This window comes from Miniopterus schreibersii, assembly GCF_964146895.1.
Source record: "Miniopterus schreibersii genome assembly, chromosome: 8".
Taxonomy (NCBI): Eukaryota; Metazoa; Chordata; class Mammalia; order Chiroptera; family Miniopteridae; genus Miniopterus; species Miniopterus schreibersii.
In genome coordinates, this window is record NC_138109.1 from 273,069 (window position 1) to 297,555 (window position 24,487).

Below are 24,487 nucleotides of genomic sequence, written 5' to 3' on the forward strand. Positions count from 1 at the left end.
GACATCTGTCCCTATCCTCAGGGTAAGCATGGACCCCAACAGGTGCAGAGGCTCTGGGGGCTACAAGGCTGCAGGACCCTCAGCCAGAACCTCCAAAGCAGAGACCATTCCCCACACCACCCCCACCCGAGGACTGTTCTGAGGCCACGGGTTCTTCCAGGGCTGCACCCCACCCCCACCCGCATGAGAACACAGTGACCAGGCGACACGGAAGGCAGGGGACTCTTTATTGCTGTGACCACATGTTTAACAGAGGGCTGTGGGAATGGGCGACCAGGTAGCTCCCCATGGCCCCGGGGGTCCTCTCGACGAAGCTCCTCTGGGACCCACCGGCATCCTCACATGCCCAGGAGCAGGCCGGAGAAGCTGGAGCCACTCTGGACGGTTAGGGCTGCCCCAGAGCCATTATCCACGAAGACGGAGGCGTACTGTCCAGCCTGCATACACCCCACAGTGGACATCACCACCCACAGGGCCTGCCTGCCCATGGGGAGCACATGGGGCACCCACCCGGGGGTCCTGAGTGGCCACATGGCCAATCTCCATCTATGTGCTGGGCTAGGGTACCCCTCTGAGGCTGAGTTACGGGACCCCTCCTGCCCGCCCAGCCCCTCTGGTCTCACCTGCAGCTGAAGCAGCCCCTGAACCAGCACTGTGAAGATCCTGCCACTGCCTTCCAGGCCCGAGATGGCCTCCAGGGATCTGGACATGGTGCCCAGGGTGAGGGCACAGCAGCCTGAGGGCCTGGACCCCACTCCAGGGCTCAGTTCCACCTTTTGTTGGGGCAGCCCCTCCACTCTCCATGGGCAGGACAGTCTACACTCAGGCACCCACCCCCAGCCCCCTGCAAGCCCCCTACATCAAGGGTGGCCCCCAGGAGGCCCACTCACGTGTGGCGATGGCACAGGGACTCAATGCAGATGAGCACCCGCACTGTGTCGCGGGCCCGGGCCCTGCCCTGCAGCCCCCTGCAGTCTGTGGGGAGGGCAGAGCAGAGAGTCAGAGCGGAGCTGGGGGCTTCCGGGCATACTGCCCAAGACAGGCCCAGGAGTGGCTGCTAGTTGGAGATGGGTAGACCGTCTAAGCCCCCAGTGGGAGCAGGGTTTGGAGTAGCAGGCAGCTGTGCAATGGGACCCAGTCCTGCGGCCTGTGATGTGGGGGCCCACCTGGGAGAACCTGCCCCCACCCCCACATGGCCCGGCCCTGCTCACCCAAGTGCAGGCTGGCGGAGAACTGGAAGATGGCGGTCACTGGGGCTGTGAATCGGCCAGAGGCCAGACTCAGGCCAGAGCCCCGCAGGAAGGCACCCTGGGCAGTGGGCTGCAGGGACAGCAGGTGAGCATCGAGCTACAGGGCCTAGAAGAGGCGCCTACAACCAATAGCCTCCAAAGCAAGCACACCCCAGGTGGGCAGGACAGAGGGTGTGACCGATGCATCTGCACCTACCTGGGCCTCTGGCCTCAGGCCCCAGGGGCAGAAGAGGCCCCACGAGCCCCCACAGGAGAGAGAACCCTGACACCTGGCCACCTTGGACCCCACTCGAAGGCTTAGTGCAGGATGGGAGTCTGGGCACGCGGGACCCAGCCCTGACCCATAGTAGCCACACCCCCAGGACCCCGCTGGGTAGATGTGCCCCTGGCCATCCATGGAGGTGAACCCCCTCATCTGGGGGGGTGCCCCAGCATCCTGCCCCCAGCAGTGCCCCCAGAGACAACCAGGGCTTGCAGGGCCCCTCAGGTACGCCCCCAGCACACTCACAGCCTGGAAGCCCTGCAGCTCCACCAGCGTTTTCTTGTCCACCAGCACAGGACCCTTCAGCCGGCAGTGGAAGGCCTCAGCCACCAGCTGCCCACCTGTCCCCTCGGGCAGCAATGAACCCCAAACCCCTGAGAAACGACGCTCGGAGGCCTCTGTGGGGACAATGGCGGGAGCAGCAGGTTGGGGTCACCTCCAGAGCCTTGGGGACCCGCCTGAGCATCTGGGAGGAGTAGGGGCAGGGGCACCTCACCTCTCAGCATCTCCTGAAACTCCTGCAGCAGAGTCTCTTGTGTGACTTCTGCACCAGGGGGTCCTGGGGGACCTGGGGGCCCGGGGGGGCCTGGGGGGCCAGAGAGGCCTCGCTGGGAGAGGCAGGAGGACATGAGGATCCCAGCAGGAGCCACAGCCACCCCTGCCCTGGGCTCAGACCCCAGGCTCACCAACTTCTTGTCCCGCCCTCGGCACCGTTTCTTCGAGGCCCCGTCATCTGGCCGGCGAACAAAGTTTAGCCAGGTCGTGTGGGCATCTGAGAACTCAGGCCCTGAGGCCTCGGGCGGCTAAAGGGCGAAATGGCAGGGCTAGTGTGCTGACCTGGGCCCCACTGGGTCCTCCCTGCTGCCCCAGGGGAGAGCAGGAACCCTTAGGGCCCAGGCCGCCTCAGGTAATACTTGGGGAATAAGACGAGGGAGCGCCGAAGGCCATGCCTGGGGACTCAGGCCAGGACCTCAGGCAGGGTGACAGCTTGGGGCCTTTTTGAAAGATAAGCATGATGTCTGGACACCTTGGCTCTGGCTGTGTGTTGGAGCAACCTGTCCCCTTCCACTGTGCCCTGTTTCCAAACAGACAGGCACACCTGTGTACACACAGGGCCAGCCTCACGTGTCCCAACAGGGGCTTGGCCCTGGCCAAGGCGGGCGGTAGACAGGAGCAAGTTTTCCAATGGCCTTTCTGAGAGCCCTGGAGTGTCTCGCTAAGCTAGGGAGGGGACTGGACCCAGGCCCCAGCTGCCAGCCCACCTTGCTGTCCGAGGAAGGGCTGGGAAGGGCAGTGCAGAGCTGCCTAAGCGCCAGGCAGGTGGGAGAGGCAGGGACATCCCTGCCTGTGTCTGAGAGGGAGACCCGTGCTCAGTGAGGGGGTGCGGGCTGGAGAGAGAGCCTGCCATCTCTGAGAAAGTCTGTGCCGGACTCGGACAGGAAGCCCATAAAGTGGGCAGAAGCGGAGCAGATGCTGGCCTGGCTGGGAGAAAACCACTGCCACGAAGCCAGCAGAGTCCTGGCCACCCCCGGAGAACCATCCCAGGCAGGGCAAGCCCAGGGGTCCTGGCCCCAGGTCCAGTCCTGCAGTCAGCCCTCAGACACAGACACAGACACAGACACAGACACAGCAAGAGCCAGACTCCTGGGGCAGGGGTAGCCTCCTGACCAGGGTTAGGCTGGCTCTTCCCAGTGGACCAGACAGGCCTCTGTCCTGGGGGGCTGGGAGGGACAGGCAGGGTAGGGATGCCTCCCGCCCCAGACCTGGGCCCTACCCAGGGAAGAGAGAAGCCAAGAACACTCAAATGCCCCATGATTCCTGCCTGTGTCCCTGGCCACCACAGACCCTATCTGCACATGAGGTACCCAGGGGCCCTAAAGAGCCAGGTGGGGGCAGATGGAGGCAGAGCAGGGGTCCTGATGTGTGGGGAGGGCCGTCCTGGGGCATGTGTCACATGGCCCAGGGCACCCCCATGGAGGCCCCACCTGGGACAGAGGTCCACCTGTGTGTCCCCAGACTGCCCCATGGACTCGCTGGGTTGGCAACCACTCTTCCCTGGCTAGCAGGGCCCAGGGACTCACTTTCCTCACCTGCCCATCTGGAAAACGGGGCCTCGGGCTCCATGGGGCCGCGTGGGCTGAGAGCAGCCAGGCTGGCCGCCACAGAGACGCCCTTGGGCGGCAGGAGGCCGGGATCAAAGGCAGGAGGGCTTGCGGGGGAGCCTGTCCTGGCAACCACCGCTCCGCTCCCAATCCTGCAGCCTATGGGGTCTGCTCCAAAATCCCTCAGGAGATCCTCAGCCAAAGACGGTAGAGGCCCAGGGCTGAGGCAGGTGCGGGGGGTGGGGGTCTCAGGTCTCAGAGAGGAGCCGAGGCTGGCTGGGGCCAGAGAGAGTCTAAGGACGGGAGCATTCCCCCACCAGAGGCTGGGGGTGGGGGTGCTGGCTGGCTACACAGCAGGGGTGAGGGTGGGGACCTCCAGGGCTACCTTGGCCTCTCCAACCTCGGAGTGGCGGGGACAGGTTCCCAACAAGGGGCAGTTGGACAGCAAGAGGAGCAGGCTGCCTGGGGCGCCTCCCACCCTCCTGAACCCGGGATTCTGCCTAAAGGCAGCAGGTTGCTGGGGCCCGACGTGCCAGGGGCTTCACGGGGGTCAGTGCACCCCGCTGAGCTGAGAAGGCTCCCTCCTCCTCCCCCTCCCAGACCCCGCGGGACCGATGACCGCGGCCCCAAGCCCCACCCCACCGGGACGGGAAGGGGCCTGGCGGCCGCCGGGCAAGTGGGACGCCGGTGCCCCGGAGTCGAAGCCCCGGACGCGAGCGGCGCCCACGTGCGCGGGTCCGCGCGTACCTTGGGGGAGCCAGGCAGCCCCTCGCTGTTGGCCAGGGTGGCGTTGGGGGGCTCGGTGCGCTGGCCGGGCTGCCGCGGCCTCTTTTGCTCCCGCCGGGCCCCGACGCCCCCGAGGAGAGCCAGCTGCGGCCAGAGGAGGGCCACGGCCGCGGCCCAGGCCCAGCGCATGGCGGCGGCTCAGCGCTGCGCGCAGGGGCGCCCGGGGGCGCTCATGGGGGCGGCGCAGCCTCAGAGCCCCGGCGCCGAGGCGCGGGCCCGGGGGGCGCCCGGCCGCCTCCGGGGCATGTCTGTGCGGGGCGAGCCAGGCGCGGCGGCACGACGGGCACCAGGGCGGCGAGGGCGCGGAGGGTGCGGCGCGCTCCTGTCCCGTGCGCCCTCCCTCCCGCGCGCAGTGCCCTCGCCGCCGGATGAGCCCTCCCTCCGCCCCAAAGCTCGGGCTCCAAGGGGGAGGGCTCACAGGGAGGATCCGTCAGCGGGCTCCCGGGCCGGGGCGTGGACGGGTCGGGCAGCCCCGCTGACCACGCGCTGGGGCTGCGCCTCCCCAGGCCCTCCCACGTGCTTTGGAACAGCCCCCACCCCTTCCCAGGAGGCGGACTCACCCTGGGAACCGTTAACAAGGATTGGCCCTGCCCCCGACCCAGCTCGGCTCCCACACCTCACACCCGCCCCTGCAGGGTGGTGGCCCGGGGCCCCCAGGGAGGAGACAGGGTACTCAGGAACACACAGCGCTATCAGCCCCTTCCGACGACCCACCTCACTCAGGATCTCCTGGGTCCTTCTGGCCCCGCTGGGTCCCCCTGCCCCAGGGTCCTGGTGGTGCCTGAAAGCCTGGCTGCTTACACTGCTCCTGGGAAAGGCAGGACCAGGGAAGGAGGGCAGCTGGCCCACCGGGCTCCCAGCCTCATGCTGGCCTTGATGGCCCTGGGTGCTGCTTCTCCACTGGGCTGAGTGTGCCAGCAGGGGAGGGACTGGTTGACCTCAAAGGTGTGACAGGTGTCCCCTCCTCTTCTTGGGACACAGGTCCAATCCTTACTGCCTGATGGGCTCCCTCACTCAGCCAGGCCTCTTGTCTTCCTGAGCCAGCAGGGAGGAGGGGAGACTAGTCCCCTTGCGTGAGCCCCGCTGGTCATGCCTGCCCAAAGAGCCCATTCCCTCCACAGCCATCCAGCCGTTTCCCTCAGCTGGACCTGAGCAACAGTGGGGGATCTCCAGGGGGAGTTGGGTCCTTCCTTAACTACCTCCAGGCTTCAGGCTGGACAGCTGGGGCCAGCTCAAGTTCACAGGCCCTACAGGCTGCCAGCAGCCCACCCGGTGCTGTAGACCAAGGCTAGAGATAGTCAGAGCCATAGCTGACCCCAGCCGCTGCATACAGTGCAGGGGTGGATCACACAGGGCTCAGAAGAGCCCTCCAGACCCTCTGTAACTTCCAGGTGTCTGCCAGGAACAATGGAGGCAGCCAAGCAGAAGACCCCGACCTTGGCGACCCCACAGTCAGCCACTGGCAGAGATACTCCAGAGACAAGCTGGCCAGAGGATGAGGTGGGTGGGCCCAGGGATGCCCACCCTCCTTCCTGGCTCAGGCAAAGGTAGTCACATTCAGGACAGCAGCTCTGGCTTTGTGAACCCTGAGCCTGCTGAAGTCTCAGCTCCCTCACGTGTCCGGCTGGCAAGCCAGCTCCAAACAGCGGGGTCTTGAGGAAGACCACATGACGTAAGACCCCCTTCTCACCCCACCGGCTGGCCCCCTAAGTGACCTGTGCCTAGCACCGGGTCAGGAAAGGCAGTCCAAGAGACCTGGCAAAGCTGCCAGACCCCTCCTCAGAGGCCGGGTACCCGCTTCTCATCACTTGCATCGCAGTGACCCAGACCTTCAAGGCCTGCATGTCAGGCTGGCAGTGCACCTGTGCCGCCCCCAGCAGCCCTATGGCAGATGGCTCTGCCACTGGACAGGAAGGCACATGGTGGAGGCAAGAGAAGTTGGGCCTCAAACAGTTACAGCCCCACCCGAACCCTGGGTGCAGCTCTCAGCTCCAGGCACCTTCACAAGCAGGAAGCAGTCCACTGGTGTGTGTCAGCCAGCCCGTGCTCTGCAGCAGGGACACGTGCCCTCAAGCTTGGGGATGGGGGTGGGTTCCAGAGGTTCCAGGCTTTCCAGTACCCCTCCTCCATGCCCCAAGGGTCCTTCCAGGGCCCAGCTCCACCCCCCACCCCCTCACCCCCCCGGAACTGGAGCCACCTGGGAAAAGACAAGAGGGAGCCTGCTGAGTTGTCAGGCCTTCCTGCCACAGCGACCAGTTACCCCCCCAGAGGGGAGGCTCAGGCCAGTGCTGGCGACCTCACCCACCCAGCTCACAGCCCAGACCCTGAACACCCTGGCGCCCTGGGGGAGGACAGGACCACAGAGGCCCGGGTACAGCCCCCGCAGCAGGCCCTCGAGCAGGGGTCACTCTAGCCTCTCAGACAGACTTCTTGGGTGTGAAAGCCTCAACCTTGGAGGGAAACATGGGAAATACTTTTCTCCAAGGCAACACTCCACACCAAAGACGGCCTCCTACGTGTCTGTGGAGTATCAACTGTCAGGCTTTGCTCCCTCGATGAAGACACACTTCTCGACACGGCCTGCACCGTGAAGGGCTCAGCTATGCCCATTCGCGGGGACACACATGTCCAAGAAGTGGTCTAAGGTCATGCACCTGCCCTCCAGGAGGGACTGCACACCAGACTGACGACCCGACTCAGAGGGTCAGACAGCTGGACCCGGGGCCTCTGCTGAAAGCTCTGCGCAGTGCCAGCCCACCCCCACCACGGACATCACACACACAAAAGAATTCCGCCTCCCATGAGCCTCAGAAAACTGTGTGGAACAGACACTGACCCAGACTCGCCCTCAAGCCAGCCGTGGACGGAGCGCAAGGCCCAGCAGCATGGCCTTGCCACCAGGATCCGCTGTCGGTGTCAGAATGTCACCTTGGGCTGTGGCCCCCAAGGCCAAGCCTACAGCTGCCCACAGGCCAGCAGGTACCCTTCCGCCAACACAGACGCAAACAGCACAAAATTTAGGAACAAAGATATAATGAAAGATTTTTTTTCACAAGAGTGGGTTAAACACATACAAGTGGTAAGTTATAGGGCAATTTTAAATAAACTGATCAAAAAACAAAGTCAAAGATGAAAAATGCATGGCCACACTTCAGTCTTCCCCGATGGCCCCTGGAGTGAGGTCACCGCGTGTCAGCAGGTGGCTCTCAGGTGGAATCAGTAAACACAGATGTAGAATGGGAGGGTGTCCAGGGGGCCGTCAATCCCAAAACTGAGACAATGCCCGCGGGCTCTGCCCCTAAACTTGGCCGTGTCCTTGTGATGCCTAGTGCCCTGTGTGACCTTCTGGAAAGGGCCAGTACCTGATGTGGACCTGCTGTGAAAAGGGACCTGAGAGCCTACCTTTGGGGTCAACCCAAAGTTTGGAACAAGTGTGAGGGAAGCGCCAAAGTGCAGAGCCTGCCTGTTGAGGGGGACCCCTTTGGGGCTGCTGGGGTCTGCAGCCTCCACAGCACAGGAAGGGGCTTCTGGGCCACCCGGACCCAAGGAATTCAGAGCAAAGGCTCTGGGGCACCAGGAGCCTGTGGAGGCCAAGGCCTGGCAGGACAGGGCAGCAAGGCCCCTGCTCCAGCCACTTCCTTAAGTAAAAGGCGACACCTTGTGGTCACAGTGAGCAGACTCTTAACTTCGACTTCAGCCACACAGAGGTGGCTTTCCTGGGAAGCATCTGTTTCACTCTAAGTGAACACAAACTCCTGGACCCCCATGGCCGTCCCTGGCCAGCCGGGCCTGGGCCCAGGCCCCACCGCTAAGCCCTCCCCATGTGACCAAGCGCAGCCATGCGACCGGCCCTGCCTGGTGGGCCAGAGCCACTGGACTAAGAACGCACGCCGAGTATTTCATAGGCATCGAGTTTTATATTTTTAAGTGATCAAATCTATAAAATGAAAAACAGGTTTACTAAAACAGGTCCGAAAGACAATACGGGAGAGAAGGTGTAAAACCAAAGCGTGAGGCCCCTCCTCCTCGGCCCCCGAGCGCCACAGCCCGAGACCTAGGGCGAGAATGGGCCGGAACGCGCGTCAGTGTGCTCCAAATCCAAACCACACACTTTGGTTTTTGTTTTCCTCTTAACGGTTTTTAAAAAGCTAACCCAGGAGTCAGGCAGGTTTGCCCTGTGCTCAATGGCACGTCCAGCCAGCCAGTGTCAAGCTTGGGCCTGCGTCCCTCATTTTTGACCACCTCTGCAGCTGTGGCGTGCGGCTCACTCCTGCGCTATGCTTCTCAGCACATACTTGACTGTGTATGCAAAGGCTGCAAACCCAACTATAACAAACAAGTTCGCCAGGGCACCGCCCAGGAGTCCGTGGTGCCGGTTGGCCTGCTGGAGCCCCGCGAGGTGTGGCCCGGCCCCCGGCGCGTGCCCGTTGAGGAGCTGAAGCCCGTTCTGGCCGTGGTGCGTGTCCCCGTCTGGAACCACGTCTGGTAGGGGAAGCGCCTGGGGTCTGCTGCTGAGCTCGTCTTGTGCTTTTTGTTTCTGTTTAATTTCCTAAGAGACAAAGGTGGTCTAAACAACCCAGCTCCTTTAGGACCAAGGAGGGTCCCACAATCCCCCACAAAGACCCTGAGATGTTGGGGGTCACTGGCGGGTTCACTCCTGGCACCCACCCAGTTTTACAGATGTGGGGGCTAAGTGACTGACAAATTACCAGACCTGCACCTCAAAGGCCCAGGACTGAGGAGCCAGGTCTGAGTGACTCTCACTGTGGCCTTAAATTTTGTGCAGCGCCCCCCCACCCCCCCCGGACCAGGGAGTATTCCAGTCCCTCATGGCAGGGCCCTCCCCCTCTCCTGGCCCACCCAGGACCTCAGCAGCCCACACTGGTTCTCAGTTGGCCAGCTTCACATCCAGTCCCTGAGTCCCTGATCTCTCCGCAGCTCCGACCCCCCCCCCCCAATCCCTGCAGTCCCTGGGCACCTGAGGGGGTAGGTCTGCTGCACCTAAAGCAGTGTGGTAACAAGCTGCCTTCACGCTGTCTGCAGCACGGGACATGCCGGAGCACACATTCCCTCTGCAAACAACCAAATTCTGAACCCCGGGGAGCAGAGCTGACAGCCAGCTTCCACTCTTACCTCTACAACTTCAGGAAACAATTCACAGAAGACTTTGTCTTTTAAATTAAACACTAAACTCTGTGCAGCCAGTTGTCTTTTCTAGGAAGAAAGAGGAGAGAAACGTCAGCCCAAAGGCTAACTTCACTTCTTCAAAATTCAAAAGCAGCCCGGCTGGGCGTGGCTCAGCAGTTGAGCATCGACCTAGGATCCAGGAGATCTGGGTTCGATTCCCAGTCAGGGCACATGCCCGGGTTCCCAGCTCAATCCCCAGTGGGGGGCATGCAGGAGGCAGCTGATCAATGACTCTCTCATCATCAATGTTTCTCTCTCTCTCTCTCTCCCCCTCTCCCTTCCTCTCTCTGAAATCAATAAAGATATATATTTAAAATAATAATAAAGTAAAAAATAAAATAAAATTCAAAAGCAGGTGGTTTCAGTCAAGGGCTGCCTTCTTCATGCTGCTGGACACTCGACAAGCTGCTCTTTGCAACAGGCTAATTTACCTACAGTCACAAAGGCTTCTCTGCATCTCCCTTACCACCAATTAATAAACTTGACCCTCAATAAAACAGAACAGTAAAAGCCAGTCAACAAGATGGGGTAGGTGCTGTGACCACTCGTGACACCCTCACGGTCTGCAGGGCTACCCAGGAAGCTCGGCCGAGAACAAGGGACCCCAGGGCCAGGGTCTCTCCATGGTGCTTGGGGAGCAGGGACATGGGAGGAACTCCCACCACACCCTCCACCCCTCACCGTGAAGTCCGACGTCTCTATGCTGCCCAGGGTGGGGCCCTTCTCCACCATGAAGCTCAGAAGCCCAGTCAGGATGGTGGAGACGGACCAGGCCGGGTTCCACGTGTCTGGGTGGAAGTCCGTGATGGAAAGACACAGCCTGCAAAAAAGGGGCCCACTCAACAGAGCACACGACCCCACGACCACCATCAGCTTCAGAGCAAGCAGGGCAGAAACACCTTACCTTGTATTGCACTTAAACCTTCCATTGGGGGTGATCATGTAAATACTAGGAGGTTTGAAGGGGAATTCTCGGGGAAAGATGAGTTTTCCATGGTAATAGCCACCTGTACAGAGCAGACAGAGAGCCTGTCACGTCCACATCGCAGCTCCAGTCTCCACTGTGCACCCCCCCACCCCGCTCAGTCATGTCCACAGAGCAGTTCCCAGACTCCAACGTGAACCGCTCCATCCTGCTCACAGGGCCCCCACCTGTGCCCACCCGTTCACCATCCCCGGAACACACTGCGGGCAGCCCTCACAGCTCCTGCACGCCCCTTGCCCAGAGCAGAGCCTCATATGAGCATGTGCACAGGCTCCTCACTGCCACCTCATCCACCCACAGGAGCGCTGGCCAAGGTCACCCTACCCTGGGTCCCCTCTCCAGCACCACCTGTTCCTCCCACCAAACTACACCCAGCAGGAGGCAAACCTGCCACTTCTCCCACCTTAAAAACAGAAAACAAAACTCTGATCCCCACACAGTGCAGTTCCTGCCACCTGCCCCCCTCTTGTGCACAATCCCTGGGCAGTAGGTCCGGGGCTGTCATTTCACCAGTTCACATTGCACCATGGCCCCCCCAGGCCTGACCTCGAGGTCACCGGACCTCCCAACTGGGCTGTGACCACATCTCAGGCCTCACGACCACTCCTGAGCCTGCCTCGAGGCCCCACCCTGGCTTGGCCCTCCTCCTCTTCTCACCCCAGGTTCAGGCCACTCAGCTCCTCTGGGGCTCGTCCCACACTCACAGTCCTGGGGTCTCACCTGGACTCATGTGACATGGGGAAGACTGTCATGACTCTCCAACTGGCACCTTCAAACTCCAGAACCATGTTCTCACCTGACCGTTCAGACAACACTACCCCAGAAAGGTCCGAAAAGGTTTCCTGCTACTTCCCTCAAACAATAACTCCATCCTCTCGGTTGTTCAGACTAAAATCTGGGATCCCTCACCCCCATCACACCCACTCCATCGGCAAATCCTATTGGCCCAAACTGCCAATTGATCCAGAGCCCTTCTCAATGGCCTCACTGCCTCGCCCCCAGCCCACTCAGCTCAGCCCACCCATCCCCAACCGAGGCCCCACGCCCTTGCTCTCAGTCAGCCCCCAGGAGCTTGTCGGGAATGCAAAGCCTCAGGACCATCCCAGACCGGTAATGCCTATGTGGGTGCACATTCCTTCCATGAGGCTTAAGTGCTGCCCTGTCCTCACACCCAGGTGTGGTCCTGCCTCAAGGACTGGAACACACCAGTCCCAAACACCACAGGGCTCTGCTCCAAGGCCACTCTTGGGTAAGGCCTGCCACCACCCTGTATGGCTGCAGTGCCCCAGCCGCCTCACACAACTTTGTCCCTTCCCTTCCAAGTGTCATCTGTCCAGCCAGCTCAACAGGCCGAAGAGCCCACCAGCAAGACAACACTTGATATGGCACTCAGAGCACACACACACTCAAGGTCGCTAAGAAAAGCCCAGCACACAAACAGGCACTGTCCCCAGGAGGAAGCAGAACAGCCATACACCCCGGAGCCCCATCTGGCTCAGGGCTCCTCAGGAAGTGACCCAAACAGCAGGGACAATGCCCCTGTGAGCACTGTGGAGGGCAGTAAGAGGAGGCCCACCACACTGTGAGGACCCTGCCGAGAAAACCAAATTCTAAGCACATGCACTGACCCAGCATTCCTCCTCCCATCACCCACCTGAGAAACAAACACAGCCCAGTGCCCCAAGAACCAGCATGGGAAAGAGCCAGCCAACACTCACTTGTCCTCAGAGGCCAGAGCTCTGGGCGTGGCTCCTGCGCTGCACAAGCAAATGGCCGGCGTACACTCAAGGAGAAGATAGCACGCTGCGAGCCGTGCACCTTAAACCCCGAACCCACAAAGATGTGCATTCCACACCGCAGAGCGGGAACTCTGGGAGAGCCTATGATTGAGGGAAGCCTCAAGAGGTGTCCTCGAGAGCGGGAAGAGGCAAGGCAGGGGTGCCAGGAGGGCGGATCCCCATGCCAGCAGCTTGCACCCCTGCAGTCCAGAGTCCAGAAGGACCAAGCCACGACAGTAGGGAGACCCGGTTGGGCGGCATGGACTCCCTTTGTGACTCGGTCAACAGTCCTGGGCCATTGCAGTGCAAGCTGTCCTGCATTCCCCACCCAATCCTGTTCCCAAGCCTCTCCCTCCAGACACAAGTTATCAGGCAGAGGGACTCTTCTCACTTTATTTTTTAAGTTGTGAGCTATTTTAGGTAGTCTTCCCATGTAAATTTCAGAATAAAAATTTTAGAATAAGCTTGTGTCTGTGAAGAACTTTGTCAGGGTTTGGTGGGATTGGGTGGAGTCAACAGATCCACCTGGGAGGATTCCGTGGCAGCGCTGGGTGATGGGAAGCTGTTGCGAACTGTAGGGACTGGCTGCGCCCAGAGAGAGCAGGACAGTATGGGCCCGAGACAGGGACAGGTGTGGACATGGGAAAGGAGCAGGGGGACCAGGAAGAACAGGTCAGAACACTCAGGAGCCAGAGGAGGAGCATGGGGGGAGGACAGAGTCACACCCTCAGGGTCCACAAAGGCCCAAAGTCAGAGCCCAGACAGCTGTGTGTCCCAGTCCCTGGGTGTGTCCCACCCTCCAACGGCCCCCTACTGATGGAGGGAGGTGGCAACTCAGATGGTCCCTTGGAGGCCCTGCTGAGAGTGGTCAGCAGAGGGCAGTCCTGAGCTGAGATGAGCTGCAGGGGGACTGGCAGCTCGTTCTATTCATTAAAAAACATACACACATTTAATAAGCACCTTGATATGGCCCACACACTGTACTGAACCCTGCCTGGACAAGCCATACCCGGCTGCTGGGCTCTGGGACGATCCCCAATGTAACCTTCCAGTAACAGGCCCACCCTACAGGTCTGCTTCTGCACATGGGTTTCCTGGGACAGATCCTCCCAGGTTGGGAGCCTGGAACAGACGTGAGGCTAGTGACACATGTGCCAAAGGGCCTGCGAGAGGCTGGGCCTTCCTCATGCTCAGCTGCCCACGACTGACATCAGTGGTGGCCCTCAGACCTTCCCTACAGCACAACTATTTTCCAGTGAAATCTTATGCAACACCCCACACAGTGTTCCAGGCACCTCAAGGCAGGACCTAGCAGCTAGAAAGCTGAAGGCACTGCTCACCTGGACATGGCTGTGCCCTGGGATTGCCTGGCCATGGCTCACGTCTCAACCAAGGTTGGCGCACCGAGACTTCGCTGACAGCTCCAAGGTCTACATGGCAAAGGACACTGGCACCCTAGATGGCATCAGCAGACCAGCATCCACAGCAGTCAGGAGGCAAAAGTACCCAACTGTCCCAGGGCAGGTCCTACAGCCTCCCTAAGCCTCAGTGTCCTGTCCACACATAAGGGGCCCACCACTGAGCCCACAGGACTCATCCAGAGAGAGCAGTCAATACAGCTGTCCTCCCCTCGACAACACACATCCTTCAGAAACAGCGAGAACCAGGCGTCTTTTACTGTCCACCCAGCCCCGACCTCACTGACGACAGAGACTCGGCATTACTCCAGTACTGACAGATGGCCCCTGAGACACACAGGCAACACCAAACTCTGAGCAAACACCTCTAGGACTTGGAGAAATACTAGCATGAGTTCCAAACGAGTCCCACATAGAAAGAGTGTTATTTACAAATAAATGACACTCAACAGGCAAGATCTACTCAGAACACAAAACTGCCTCTTGCTCTAACTCAGAGCAATGACTTACCTTCATAAGGAGTCATCTCAGGGCCTCGGACCACATAGTGCCTAAGGAAGAAAGAAAAATTAGCTGGCTTTGGGGATGGCAAATTCCCCAAAATCTGAGTCACTTCAAGGCCAGGGATTTGCAGGGCCACAAAAACCAGACATTCACAAACATCCAGTCTGTGAACACTGAAGGTCTAGGGCCAACCAGAAAGGCCGTTCAAGGCCCCTCCAGCTCTGGTGCAGCCAATGCTTTAGTCACTTTGTAACAGGCTGTACCTTAAGGCTAAGTTCCCCACAAAGTACTTTGTCTCCACAATACAACATGAAAGCTGAGCCTCTCTAACCATTAACATTAATTGAAAGTTTTTAAAAATTCAATTCCACAATGTTCTTGAGCAGGACCTGAAATTTTGTATTTTTCAGTGTGCCCAAATGTCATGCAGAAGACATGAAAAGGCCCTGTGCCCCAGGCTGATGTCCTACAAGAACCAGACTCGCCCAGCGGCAACGTAGGATCCAGGCGATCAGTTTTCGATTCCCGGTCAGGGCACATGCCCGGGTTGCGGGCTAGGCAGCCGATCAATGACTCTCTCATCATTGATGTTTCTGTCTCTCTCTCTCTCCCTCTCCTTTCCTCTCTCTGAAATCAATAAAGATTTTTTTTTTTTTAAAAAAAGAACCAGACTCAACCTCGGAGCAGCTGTTTGAGCAGGAGCCACAGAGACAGCATGACTGTCACCACAGCCTGCACACGAAGCCCAGGTGGTGTATGTGCCTCCTCTCCTCATGCTCTATGTCGGCTCTATGTCAGAAGGTGTCTTGACTTACGATTTTCAAACACAACAGAAAAGCACAAAGGGGAAAGTGGAAGTTAAGTAGAAATGCCAGAGCAAACAGAGCTGCATGGGCTGTGCTTCCAAACACCTCCTCCCACTGGGACATGGACATTCCCTGTAACACCACCGATCAGACACCTGCTATCTGTTGGCTGATACGTTGCATTGTGAAAATAAAAATGCTGTGATCTTATGTCAGGGACCAGGAACAGCCCTCAGAATTAAGCACATGACACACCCAGGAGTATGGCCTTAATCTGTCACTGCTCCAGTTCCTGTGCCAACCTGAGAACACCAGGAACGGACAGCATGCAAGTGCTCTGAGCTCAGCAGCACTGGGCTCGCAGAGTGAGGCCCAGGCAGCACAGAGCTTAGAGGACAGGCCTCACCCAGAGAAGGGGCCGGAAACTGCGGTCCTCCCCATACCTCAGGCTGGATATACCAAGAGGAAGCCTGCTTTCCTGCGGGGAGTCTGGTATTCTGGTGGGTACCAGTCAGAGGTGCCTACGAGACCCGCCCCTGCTGGAATCCAGGGTGCTGGGTCTTGAAAGGGCTTGCAGGTAGAGAGCACCTCACACATGCTGTGCTGTCCGTGTGAGTCCACGGGGACAGAAGCTATGCCTGGTCCACTGTGGACTCTGCCCCCTGTGCTTCCTCCCTTAGCTGATTTTTCTGTCTTCACTGTAATAAACCGTGGCCATGTGTCCTCCTGGCAAGTGACTGAATCTGGGGAACCCGATTCCATGTGAGGAGGGGTCCCCTCAACTGCGGTGAAAACTGTTCCTCCATCTGCCGATTATGTCCTGGACCCACACTTGGTTTTTGTCATTTTTGGGCAGGGAGACCTCTGCTGTGCCACTCACAGGCTGAGGCCCACATCACCCTGAGAACCTCCACCCCACCTGCCAGAGCTGCCCCCACCTATGAGCCACGGAAGCTGGACCCAGAATCCTTGATCACCTGTCCCATCTGGAAACTACTTGTTTTTAATTCAGTCTCTTTCCTCTGGACTTAAAAAAAATTTAAGAACTTTTTAAGATCAAAATGTAAAATAGTCTTCAAACAAAGCAAAAATGCTTCTTAGCCCTACATCTGGTTAAGGGCAGCACTTCCGTAGAGGTGTACAGCCTCCTAACTTCACACCCTAACACAGCAAGAGTTACCAGGAAGCAAATGTTCAACAGGCACAGGTCCCCTCATGTCACCTGCCCAGGCAGTGCCAGGAGCTACAGTGTTAGGATCTATGCCCCTGTCAAACTCTCCAAGCAGAGCAGGCTATTTCACAAAGTCCAGGCAAAGAGCAGAGAAGAGACTAGAAATGCAGCTTCTCCTTCAACAGCTGTGAGGCCTGCACCAAAGCCACCCCCCTTTGGGTCTCCCAGACCCAGTCCTCTCCCAGGAAGGATCCTCTCCAACCCCAGCATGCAAGAGTTGAGGACAAACCATTCTGTCCCGGTTGCTGCCCATCCTGAGTGTCTGCAGGCCTTACAATGTCTACCGACACCTCAGACGGGTGCAAGCGCCCCTTTCAGAGCTCCATGACAGGAGCACCAAGCCCACCTGCCCAACCACAGGGAACTTGGGTGACAGTAAGGTGTGACTGGCGACGCAGAGCCTTACCATTCAAGAATATTGGAAGGGAGGGGCTCAGCACAGATGTAAGGCACCGGGTCTTTTTTAATTCGAAGGTAGTCCTGTTTCAGTCGCTGGGTGGCTGTGGTTGGAGCTCTCTTATTGCTGTTGTTGCTCATCTATTAAAAATAAACACTTCTATTGACAAGGGAAGAGTGCACAGACCATGTGTCAACCCCCAAGCCCAGCAGCCCATCTCTCATGCCCATCTCACACAGCACCCAGATCCGAGGCCTGTAGGCCATTCCAACAAGCCCACCCAGACACCGAAAGTCTTGCAGACTGACTCTCCTTTTCCATCTGCCCTGCAATAACCTTCACGTATGCAACATCAGATGCAAAGATTGTTTTCAAAACCTGATCTAATTTCAAACAGCCATGGGTGGAAGTGTCTGAAGCATGGACCGACCCTAGGCAACTACACCCATCGCTCCAGCTCTGTGCTGCCACAGCATTCAGGAAGCACCACACCGCAGCCCATGCAAAGGCCCCCCTGCAGCATTCCCAGCATGCTCACCACAGTCACTGTACATGGAAGGAACGGGGGAGCAAAGACCTCTCTCTGAGACCGGGGAGAGACATGGGGCCCTTGACTCAGGTGCATGTGCTGGGCAGAGGGGGAAGGAAAGCTTTCCGGGCAGAAGGCCTAAGAAAGCACTGTGCCCAGGAAGAGCCCTGGTCACCGAGTCAGGAACCAAAGCATGGTGAATGGTTGCTAACAGGGGGGCCAGGCCAGGCCGCCAGGCAGTGCTCAAGGGTCTCAGGCCCAAGCATAAGGTGCATCAGACCTTCTGTTGGAAAGGTCACTCTGGTGTTTAGTGCAGGATGCAAGGGACAGATAAGATGGAGCAGGACAGCACCAAAGGCTGGGGCCAGGAGTGAAGCAGTCGCTCAAGAAAAGGGACGTGGCCTCGGTCAGGGAGCCCTGGGACACCTCAGCTCTGCTCCAGAGGGCGGGGGGGGGGGGGTTACTGATGATGGGGAGACAGGGTGCCCCCCCCCCCCCAGGCACCAGAACAGCTCCAACCCAACTGCTTTGTATACCGGAGTTTCTCATAACGTAACATGGAAAGTTGTGATGCTAAAAATGAAGTGTGAAAGCCACTGGTCCAGGACATGACAGAGACCAGAGGACACGCAGGGTGTGCAGGGACAGGAAGGAGGTGGGAGCGTCCAGGCCACAGTGGTGGTAGATTGGATGCAGGCAGAGGAGGAGAAGCCACACCCACCCCACTCACCCCCACACCTCCAACACTCTGCTGCCCAGCGTTCCCAGCTCATCCTGCCACAGCACTGGACATCGTTGGCCAGGCTCTCTCTCCACCCTGACCTCCCTGTCTATACAAACCTGAAGTCATCCACCCCCTACCATCCTGCCCCTTCTCAGCCTCGGGCCTCTGCACGGTGGATTCCCTAGGTAAAGCCATGGGCTTGCTCCTTCCCTCCCTCCAGCCTCTGCTTCTACATCACCTCATCAGAGAGGTGTACACCTGCACCTTGTTGAACCCTCCCCAGAGCACTATTCCACTGACCACAACAAGCCTGGTGCGCTCACTCCACACCCCCAGAGCCTGCAGACTGGGGCTCAAGCCAGGGCACCCACAGGGGTCCTGCATGCACCATCGCCCACCCCTGCTGCTGGCTCTGAGGTCCCTTACCCTCAGAGTCCTGCTTCCCCTCCCCTCCCACCACATTCACCCTAAAGCAGGTATCGTTACTTTTCCCTTCCAACTGGCCTCCTAGCTTCAAATCTCTCCCCATTTTGGTCCACCCTGGACACTTAAGTCAGATTAACTGTCACCACAGTTCTGATCACAGCCCTTCAAGATCCTCCCACAGCCAAACAGATAAACACCAACACCTCCCCTGACTGCCAGCCCTTCTAGTTCCTAACTCCCAAGGCCGCTGAATCACCTGAGGTCCAAACTCCGTTCTCATGATAAGCACAGGGTTGCTGGCAGAAAACTCACCTGGGCCCTTCCTGGCCTAGCTTGAAAGCCAAGTCCCTCAAAAGCCTCCCTGACTACCTTGTCACATGCCTCCACACTGTCCCTTGCTGGCCTCGGGGCCCAGCTCCATACAACACAGGTGCCTATCAGGCCCCAGCAGACACCTGTGCGCCCTGCGCAGCCCAGGCCAGCCTGGGGAGGGAGTGTCCCTCCACACAGCACTGCTCCCAAGCTCCTGGCCAGAGACGCCAAATGGCCCAGGTGGCTCACCTTGGGCCAACCAACACCTGGTAACACACACAGCAACAACCCAAAGGCAGAACCTCCACAGGACTTGTTCTGTTTCTTTTAAACATTTGCCCTGAAGTTAACTCTGCCACACTCAAACAACTCACTGGATAACTCAAGTACAACTGTACCTGACCTCAGTTAAGTGGCTGGGCCTGACGTGTCATGCAGGTGAATGGACAGCCATACAGAATAAAACTGACCATGTCTGGTCAGGGGCAGACTTCTCTCTCATTCCTGCTTCCAAAACCATAATCTTCCAAATCGTATTTATGATTCAACTACTAGATTCATACAAAGGAAAGGACTCCCTCATTTGCCTCGTCAGAACAGTGCTCTCAGGACCCCTCCAGGTGATTTCAGGCCAGTTTCTCCCAACTTTCCCCACCAGAACAGTGTAGAGCACCTACTCAGACCAGGAGGTGTCTCCAGCTCCCTTCACGCCAAGTCCCCACAGAGAGAGCTCGTAGGGTATATCACAACGAAGGAAAGACTCGGCATGGATTAAAAAAAAAAAAGTCTACCCGAAAGCTGAAGGAAAGCAACCCACTTACAGGACACGCGTCCCTTCAGTCTCACACTGAGACAGGAGGTCTGCCCAGCATCTGTCCACCCTGCTCCTTCTCTCTCGGGACATCTCTCCCGCGCTGCGTACAGGTAGCTCAGGTGACAACGTGGCATGAGACCTTGGCCTGACCGACCAGGCGGCCACGTGACACACGCACGCCCAGGGCTTTGAGAGAAGTCTCTCTGGTCTCCACCAGGATTGCTTCACAGGCTGGACGGGAGCCCAGGCTGATGGAGGCAGCCCTACCACCTCTCGTGTACCTGCCTGAGAACAGAGCTGCCAACAGAGGTCGGCGCTGCCAAGACGCGCGCACTGTTAACCGTGGGTTCGGGCACCGAGATCCAGCCGTGCCTGAAGCCTGGACACTGGGCGCTTCGGTTAAGCGGGACCCGCAGGTTCCTTCCCCTTGGCGCCGGACTACACCGCGTTTCGCCTCCGCGGGGTGTGCCCCGCGCACCTGTTAGCTCCGCTCCCACCCAGCTGCGGCCTCGCCTCCCGGTGGCTGCTGTGTCCCGGGGCCCAGGGAAGAATGGCTGGGAACTGGATCTGAATTTAGGCCAGCTGAGTGGCGTTAACTGAACACGAAACTAGAAGCTTACACCTGGCCAGAGTCGGAGGAGGTGCGGGAAATTCACTAGCCCGGGACCCAAGTCCCAAATCCCGGCAACGGAGTCGCCCGACCCGGCTCCCCTCTCTCACCGCGCGCATGCCCCCGGTTATCACCCCAACGGGCACACTCCTTCCTCGGGGGCTGATGAAGCAGCCTGGGGCTCTCACTGCCCCGGGCGGAGCGGCGGCGGGCTGCACGGCACCGCCGCGGCCTCCAACGGACTCCCGGGCACACTTACAACCAAGACCTGTGCCAGCTCGTCCCAGAGGCGCCCGCAACGGTGCCCCTAAAGGGGGCTTTTCCGGAGAACACCCACCGTGTGGCCGGCCAACCGAATGCCCGAGCCGGCCGCAGGACCACCCCGCCGGGAGCCCCGGCGCCCCGCCGTAACCGACCTCGGGTTCCGCGCACGGAAGCTCCGGGCCGGGGCCCCGCGAGCGGCGCCTCGGGCGGGGACGGGCCGTCCAGTGGCCCCGAGACCCCGCGCCCCTTGCCCCCGCTCGGGCCGGTTCCGGCGGGTCAGACGCGCGGCCGTGGCCCCGGCGCAGGCCCGCGGCGCGCACTCACCTCTCCCTGTCGCCGCGCGTGGGCCGCCGCCGCGCTCAGGCTCGCCGTGGTCGAGGCCGGAGCAGGGAGCGGAGAGTGGGGCCCGCGCCGGAGAGCCGCACCGCCCCGGGACCGAGCGCACCGCCCCGGGACCGAGCCCACCGCACCGCCGCAGCGCCGCCGCCGCCGCCTCAGCTTCCAAGATGGCCGCTCGAGGGCGGAACCATCCTCGCTTCCGATTCCGGTGCGCGGCTTGCCGGGGGCGGCCGCTCTAGGCGGCCCGGAGGACTGTGCCTGCGTCGTCTCGCTGCCGCCTCCCGCCCGCGAGGTGGGGATTCGGCGCGTGCGCGCTGGCGGGCAGCCTGGCAGGGCTGTGCCCCGACCCCGCAGGTGGGGTCGGAGCGGGGGACCCCCTCTGCCATGTCCCGGTCCTGCGGGAAGCGCTGGGGCGGCCGTCGGCCGAAGGGGCCCGGAGCCCCACCCCACCCTCTCCCCAGGACTCCTGCTCGGAGGCGGGCGCCCTCCAGGGACACTGTCCTGCCGCGGGGCTCGCGGTGGGGCATCGACCTGGGATCCAGGAGATCGGGCCCGGTCCCGGTCAGGGCACGTGCGGGGTTGGGGCTCGATCCCCCCTCGGCGTGCAGGAGGCAGCCGGTCCACGACTCTCATCATGATGTTTCTCTCCCTCCCCCTGTCCCTCCCTCTCCCTGAAATCAATAAAGACAAATCTAAGAAGACAGACAGGCCCAGAGAAAGGGTGACGGGGCGGGAGCCAGAGGGAGCCCTGCCCTGAGTCACTGGGACCCGACCTCCCCACCCGCCCAGCCTCGCTGGGGGCCCAGTTCTTCTGGCCCCTGAACAGAGGGGGGCCAGGCACTCGAGGTCCCCAGCCCATCAGTGACCCAAACCTGCCCAGGGTCCCTGAGAGTCAAGTCCTGGGTGCCCCGTGGCTGGCCTCTGCCGGAGCCTGTGCCAGGTGGGGTCCGCTGTGGGCAAGTCTGCCCAGCCCCTGCCCATGGGGAGAGCTGTTCTCGTAAAAATAGTTCCACTGTTTCCCCAGCGTATTTTCCACCCAGCCCATGAATAGGGTCATTATGCACCAGTGGACACCGCACTGAGGCTCGATTTCCGCTCCCACGGTCCCCTCCCTGGCCCTGGGGAAGGGGAGGCAGAGCTTGGCCCAAGTGGGGGGCCAGGGCCAGGGCCAGGGTGGGGATCCAGAGGGGGGTACTGTTCCCAGACAGCATCTGGAGCCCTGACTTCAGGGGCCTGGAGCTGGTCCTCTCCACCTCACATCTGTCATGGAGGAATATTTAGAGGGACATGAGGATGGCAGACAGGTGGCGGTGGGAAGGTTGGTGTCTGGACAAGGGGAGGGCCAGGTGGGTAGGCAGACCAGCACACTGTCCACCACACCCCCTCAAGAGGCAGCCCAGGAGAGGGCCATGTTGGGGACTAGGGTGTCCCCCTCCCCAGGCTGTGCCAGGGGAGATGCTGCATACTGACTGAGAGGCAATCAGTGGTCATCATCCTGGACAGATCCGGAGAGGCCATCACCCTGCAGGGCCACATGGCTGTGTGCAGCGGGGCTGGGATTCAAACCCCAACTCCTCACCCTCCACCACTATCCTGGCTGCCTCTCAGAGTAGGCTGACTGACCACACAACAACTGACAGTGGACACCAAGCACAGACAGGTCCAGCCATGACCACTGGCAGCGGGTGGGCGGGCAGCCACGCTCACCTGAGTCTGGCGCATCCGGGACACCTGAGACAGGATATGAGTGGCTGCGGCAGGACTGGCCCTGAGCCCCTGGGCAGAACCTGAGACTGCTCATTGTCTGTCAGTCCACCACCAGGCCGTCCGCGGGAGCCCAGCTAGCTTCCTCTCCCTGCCCTCGTTCCTTCCTTCCTTCCGGGAGGCTGGTGGTCCCCGGCTCCGCCTCCTGCTGCAGAAAACATCTAAGCCTCTCACCTTCACTCCCCCGCCTGCTCCTCAGAGCTCGCCATCCCCAAGCAGGGCGGACCCAGCTGTTTTTAGCTTATGGAAAGTTGCATAAGGGAGGCCACCCTAGGGCGCCTGGGGGTTTGAGCACAGTGTGTCTGGCACACGCCCACCCACACCTGCAGAGCACAGGCAGTGACAGTGTGGGGCTGGGGCCTCGGTTTGTCTCTGCATAAAATGGGGGTACCAGCTTACATGGAAGCATCTCGATGGGAAGGCTGCAGAGGGAGGCTCAACTTAGAACCCCCAGTGTCAGCCACCAGCCTGCTGCTCACCAAGCACCCGAGTTGCACCCTGAGGTGCCTAAGATAGGTGTGGCCAGCATGTCCTGCCAAGACCCCATAGCCTCACCCCACCAGACCCACATATGCAAACTTCTGGCCAGCAAAACCTAGGCAGCCCAGTCCTCTGGCCATATAGCTGGCGGCCTCAGCGGTTGGGATGGGAGTGGGCAGCTAGGATGGTGGCAGGTGGTGACTGAGGCCATCTCAACCCCAAAGCTGCCCTCTGGAGCGGGAGAGACTAGGGCTAGCCCTCCAGAGGGACTTCCTGCCGGTGGAGCTACAGGAAGGGGATAATGGCATCCATTCCAGAGCACCTTGAAAAAGAGGTCCACTTTCTGTGTCCTAAGAGCTGCCAGGAAACCAAAAAGAGTTAGAATCAGGAAAACATGCCCCACCCTATGGTTGCTGCCCCTTCCCCAGGGCAGGACCTGAAGGTTTCAGTCACATCTGACCAGTAGGGACTGTCTGGCCAGGGCATCAAAGAGCCAGCCTGGAGGTGACAGAGAGGAAGTGTGCACACATTCCACCCCTTCCAGCAGGAGACACCGGGCCAGACCCTGAGTCCCGCAGGAGCACCTGCAGTGTCCAGGGCACGCTGGCCTGGGAGGGTTTGCCTCAATACCCCAAGGCCCAGCTCTTCTCTGAGGCATTCTCCCCTCCCCAGTGGCCCAGATATGGGCATGGACCCAGTTGCTGACCCTCGGCCCGCAGCACCTTCTGTCAGAGCCTTGGCAGTGTTCCCCTAGGTGTTCCCCTAGGAGAAGGTAAGGAGGGTTTGTGTCTTCTGCGTAGACAAGCTCTGACTCCAGTCCACAGGGCATGGGTCATTGCAGGCATGCCCCTGCCCCTAACCAGGGCTCCCTCCCTGCAAGCCTCCCTTGGCTGGCATGGACCCTCTGAGGCCAGGCTCTGCAGCCCCTCTTTCCAGGCAGTTCACTTTGCAACCTAGTGACTCCAGTTCTAATTACCCAGAGGGTCTGGGGCCTTCCTCTCCTGCCACAAGGCCTCCCCCAGTGCAGCGTGACCCCCAGTCACCTTGATAACATGGCCCACTCCCCGAAGAAAAACCACACAGGCCTTTGCTGAGTCTGGGGGCTCTGACACAGGCAGGGAGCGGGCTCTGCACACCAGTGACATCAGCTGATCCCGCCTCTGAGCCCGAGCATGGAGAGGCACCTCAGCCCCACTTTGCACCTGAGGAAATGGGCTCAGAGAGGTTGAGTAATTAGGGAAAGGTCCCCGCCACCGAGTGACAGAGGCATGATTACTACACACACCCTGGTGAGTCCAGGGCTAGCTCTTCCCCCAGCATCACTTCCCTCTTCCAGATGTCACCCATAGCCATCCACCTCCGTCCAAAACCACGAGGAAATGCCGAAGCCACCAGAACAGCCCGTCAGGCATGCGGGTCCCTCCCTCAGACCAGCCTGGGTCCCAGCACTGATCTGGGGTGGGGTATCAGGGACCAAGAACCTGCCTTGGGGAGGGAGTGGTAGGGCCTGAGCTGACCC

The 24,487-nt window shown here is 60.0% G+C and overlaps 2 protein-coding genes across 3 annotated transcripts; both read right to left on the reverse strand.

The window, feature by feature from the left end:
- Nucleotides 1-210: 210 nt before the first annotated feature.
- Nucleotides 211-4,739, reverse strand: C1QTNF12 (C1q and TNF related 12). The gene is made up of 8 exons (XM_081145664.1): nt 4,362-4,739; nt 2,199-2,315; nt 2,009-2,120; nt 1,759-1,910; nt 1,212-1,320; nt 891-975; nt 624-702; nt 211-437 (listed from the first exon to the last, which is right to left on the reverse strand). The coding sequence occupies exons 1-8, from the start codon at nt 4,527-4,529 to the stop codon at nt 339-341; spliced, it is 921 nt and encodes a 306-aa protein (XP_081001790.1). The 5' UTR covers nt 4,530-4,739; the 3' UTR covers nt 211-338.
- Nucleotides 4,740-7,416: 2,677 nt separating this feature from the next.
- UBE2J2 (ubiquitin conjugating enzyme E2 J2) lies at nt 7,417-22,615 on the reverse strand. 2 transcript variants are annotated; one of them, XM_081144232.1, is made up of 8 exons: nt 20,850-20,892; nt 20,710-20,804; nt 16,716-16,846; nt 14,279-14,319; nt 10,492-10,594; nt 10,269-10,407; nt 9,534-9,614; nt 7,417-8,949 (listed from the first exon to the last, which is right to left on the reverse strand). In XM_081144232.1, the coding sequence occupies exons 3-8, from the start codon at nt 16,844-16,846 to the stop codon at nt 8,665-8,667; spliced, it is 780 nt and encodes a 259-aa protein (XP_081000358.1). In that variant the 5' UTR covers nt 20,710-20,804; nt 20,850-20,892; the 3' UTR covers nt 7,417-8,664. The 2 variants fall into 2 exon arrangements, with proteins under 2 accessions (XP_081000358.1, XP_081000357.1); XM_081144231.1 differs by lacking the exons at nt 20,710-20,804; nt 20,850-20,892 and adding an exon at nt 22,432-22,615.
- Between the last annotated feature and the right edge of the window lie 1,872 nt (nt 22,616-24,487).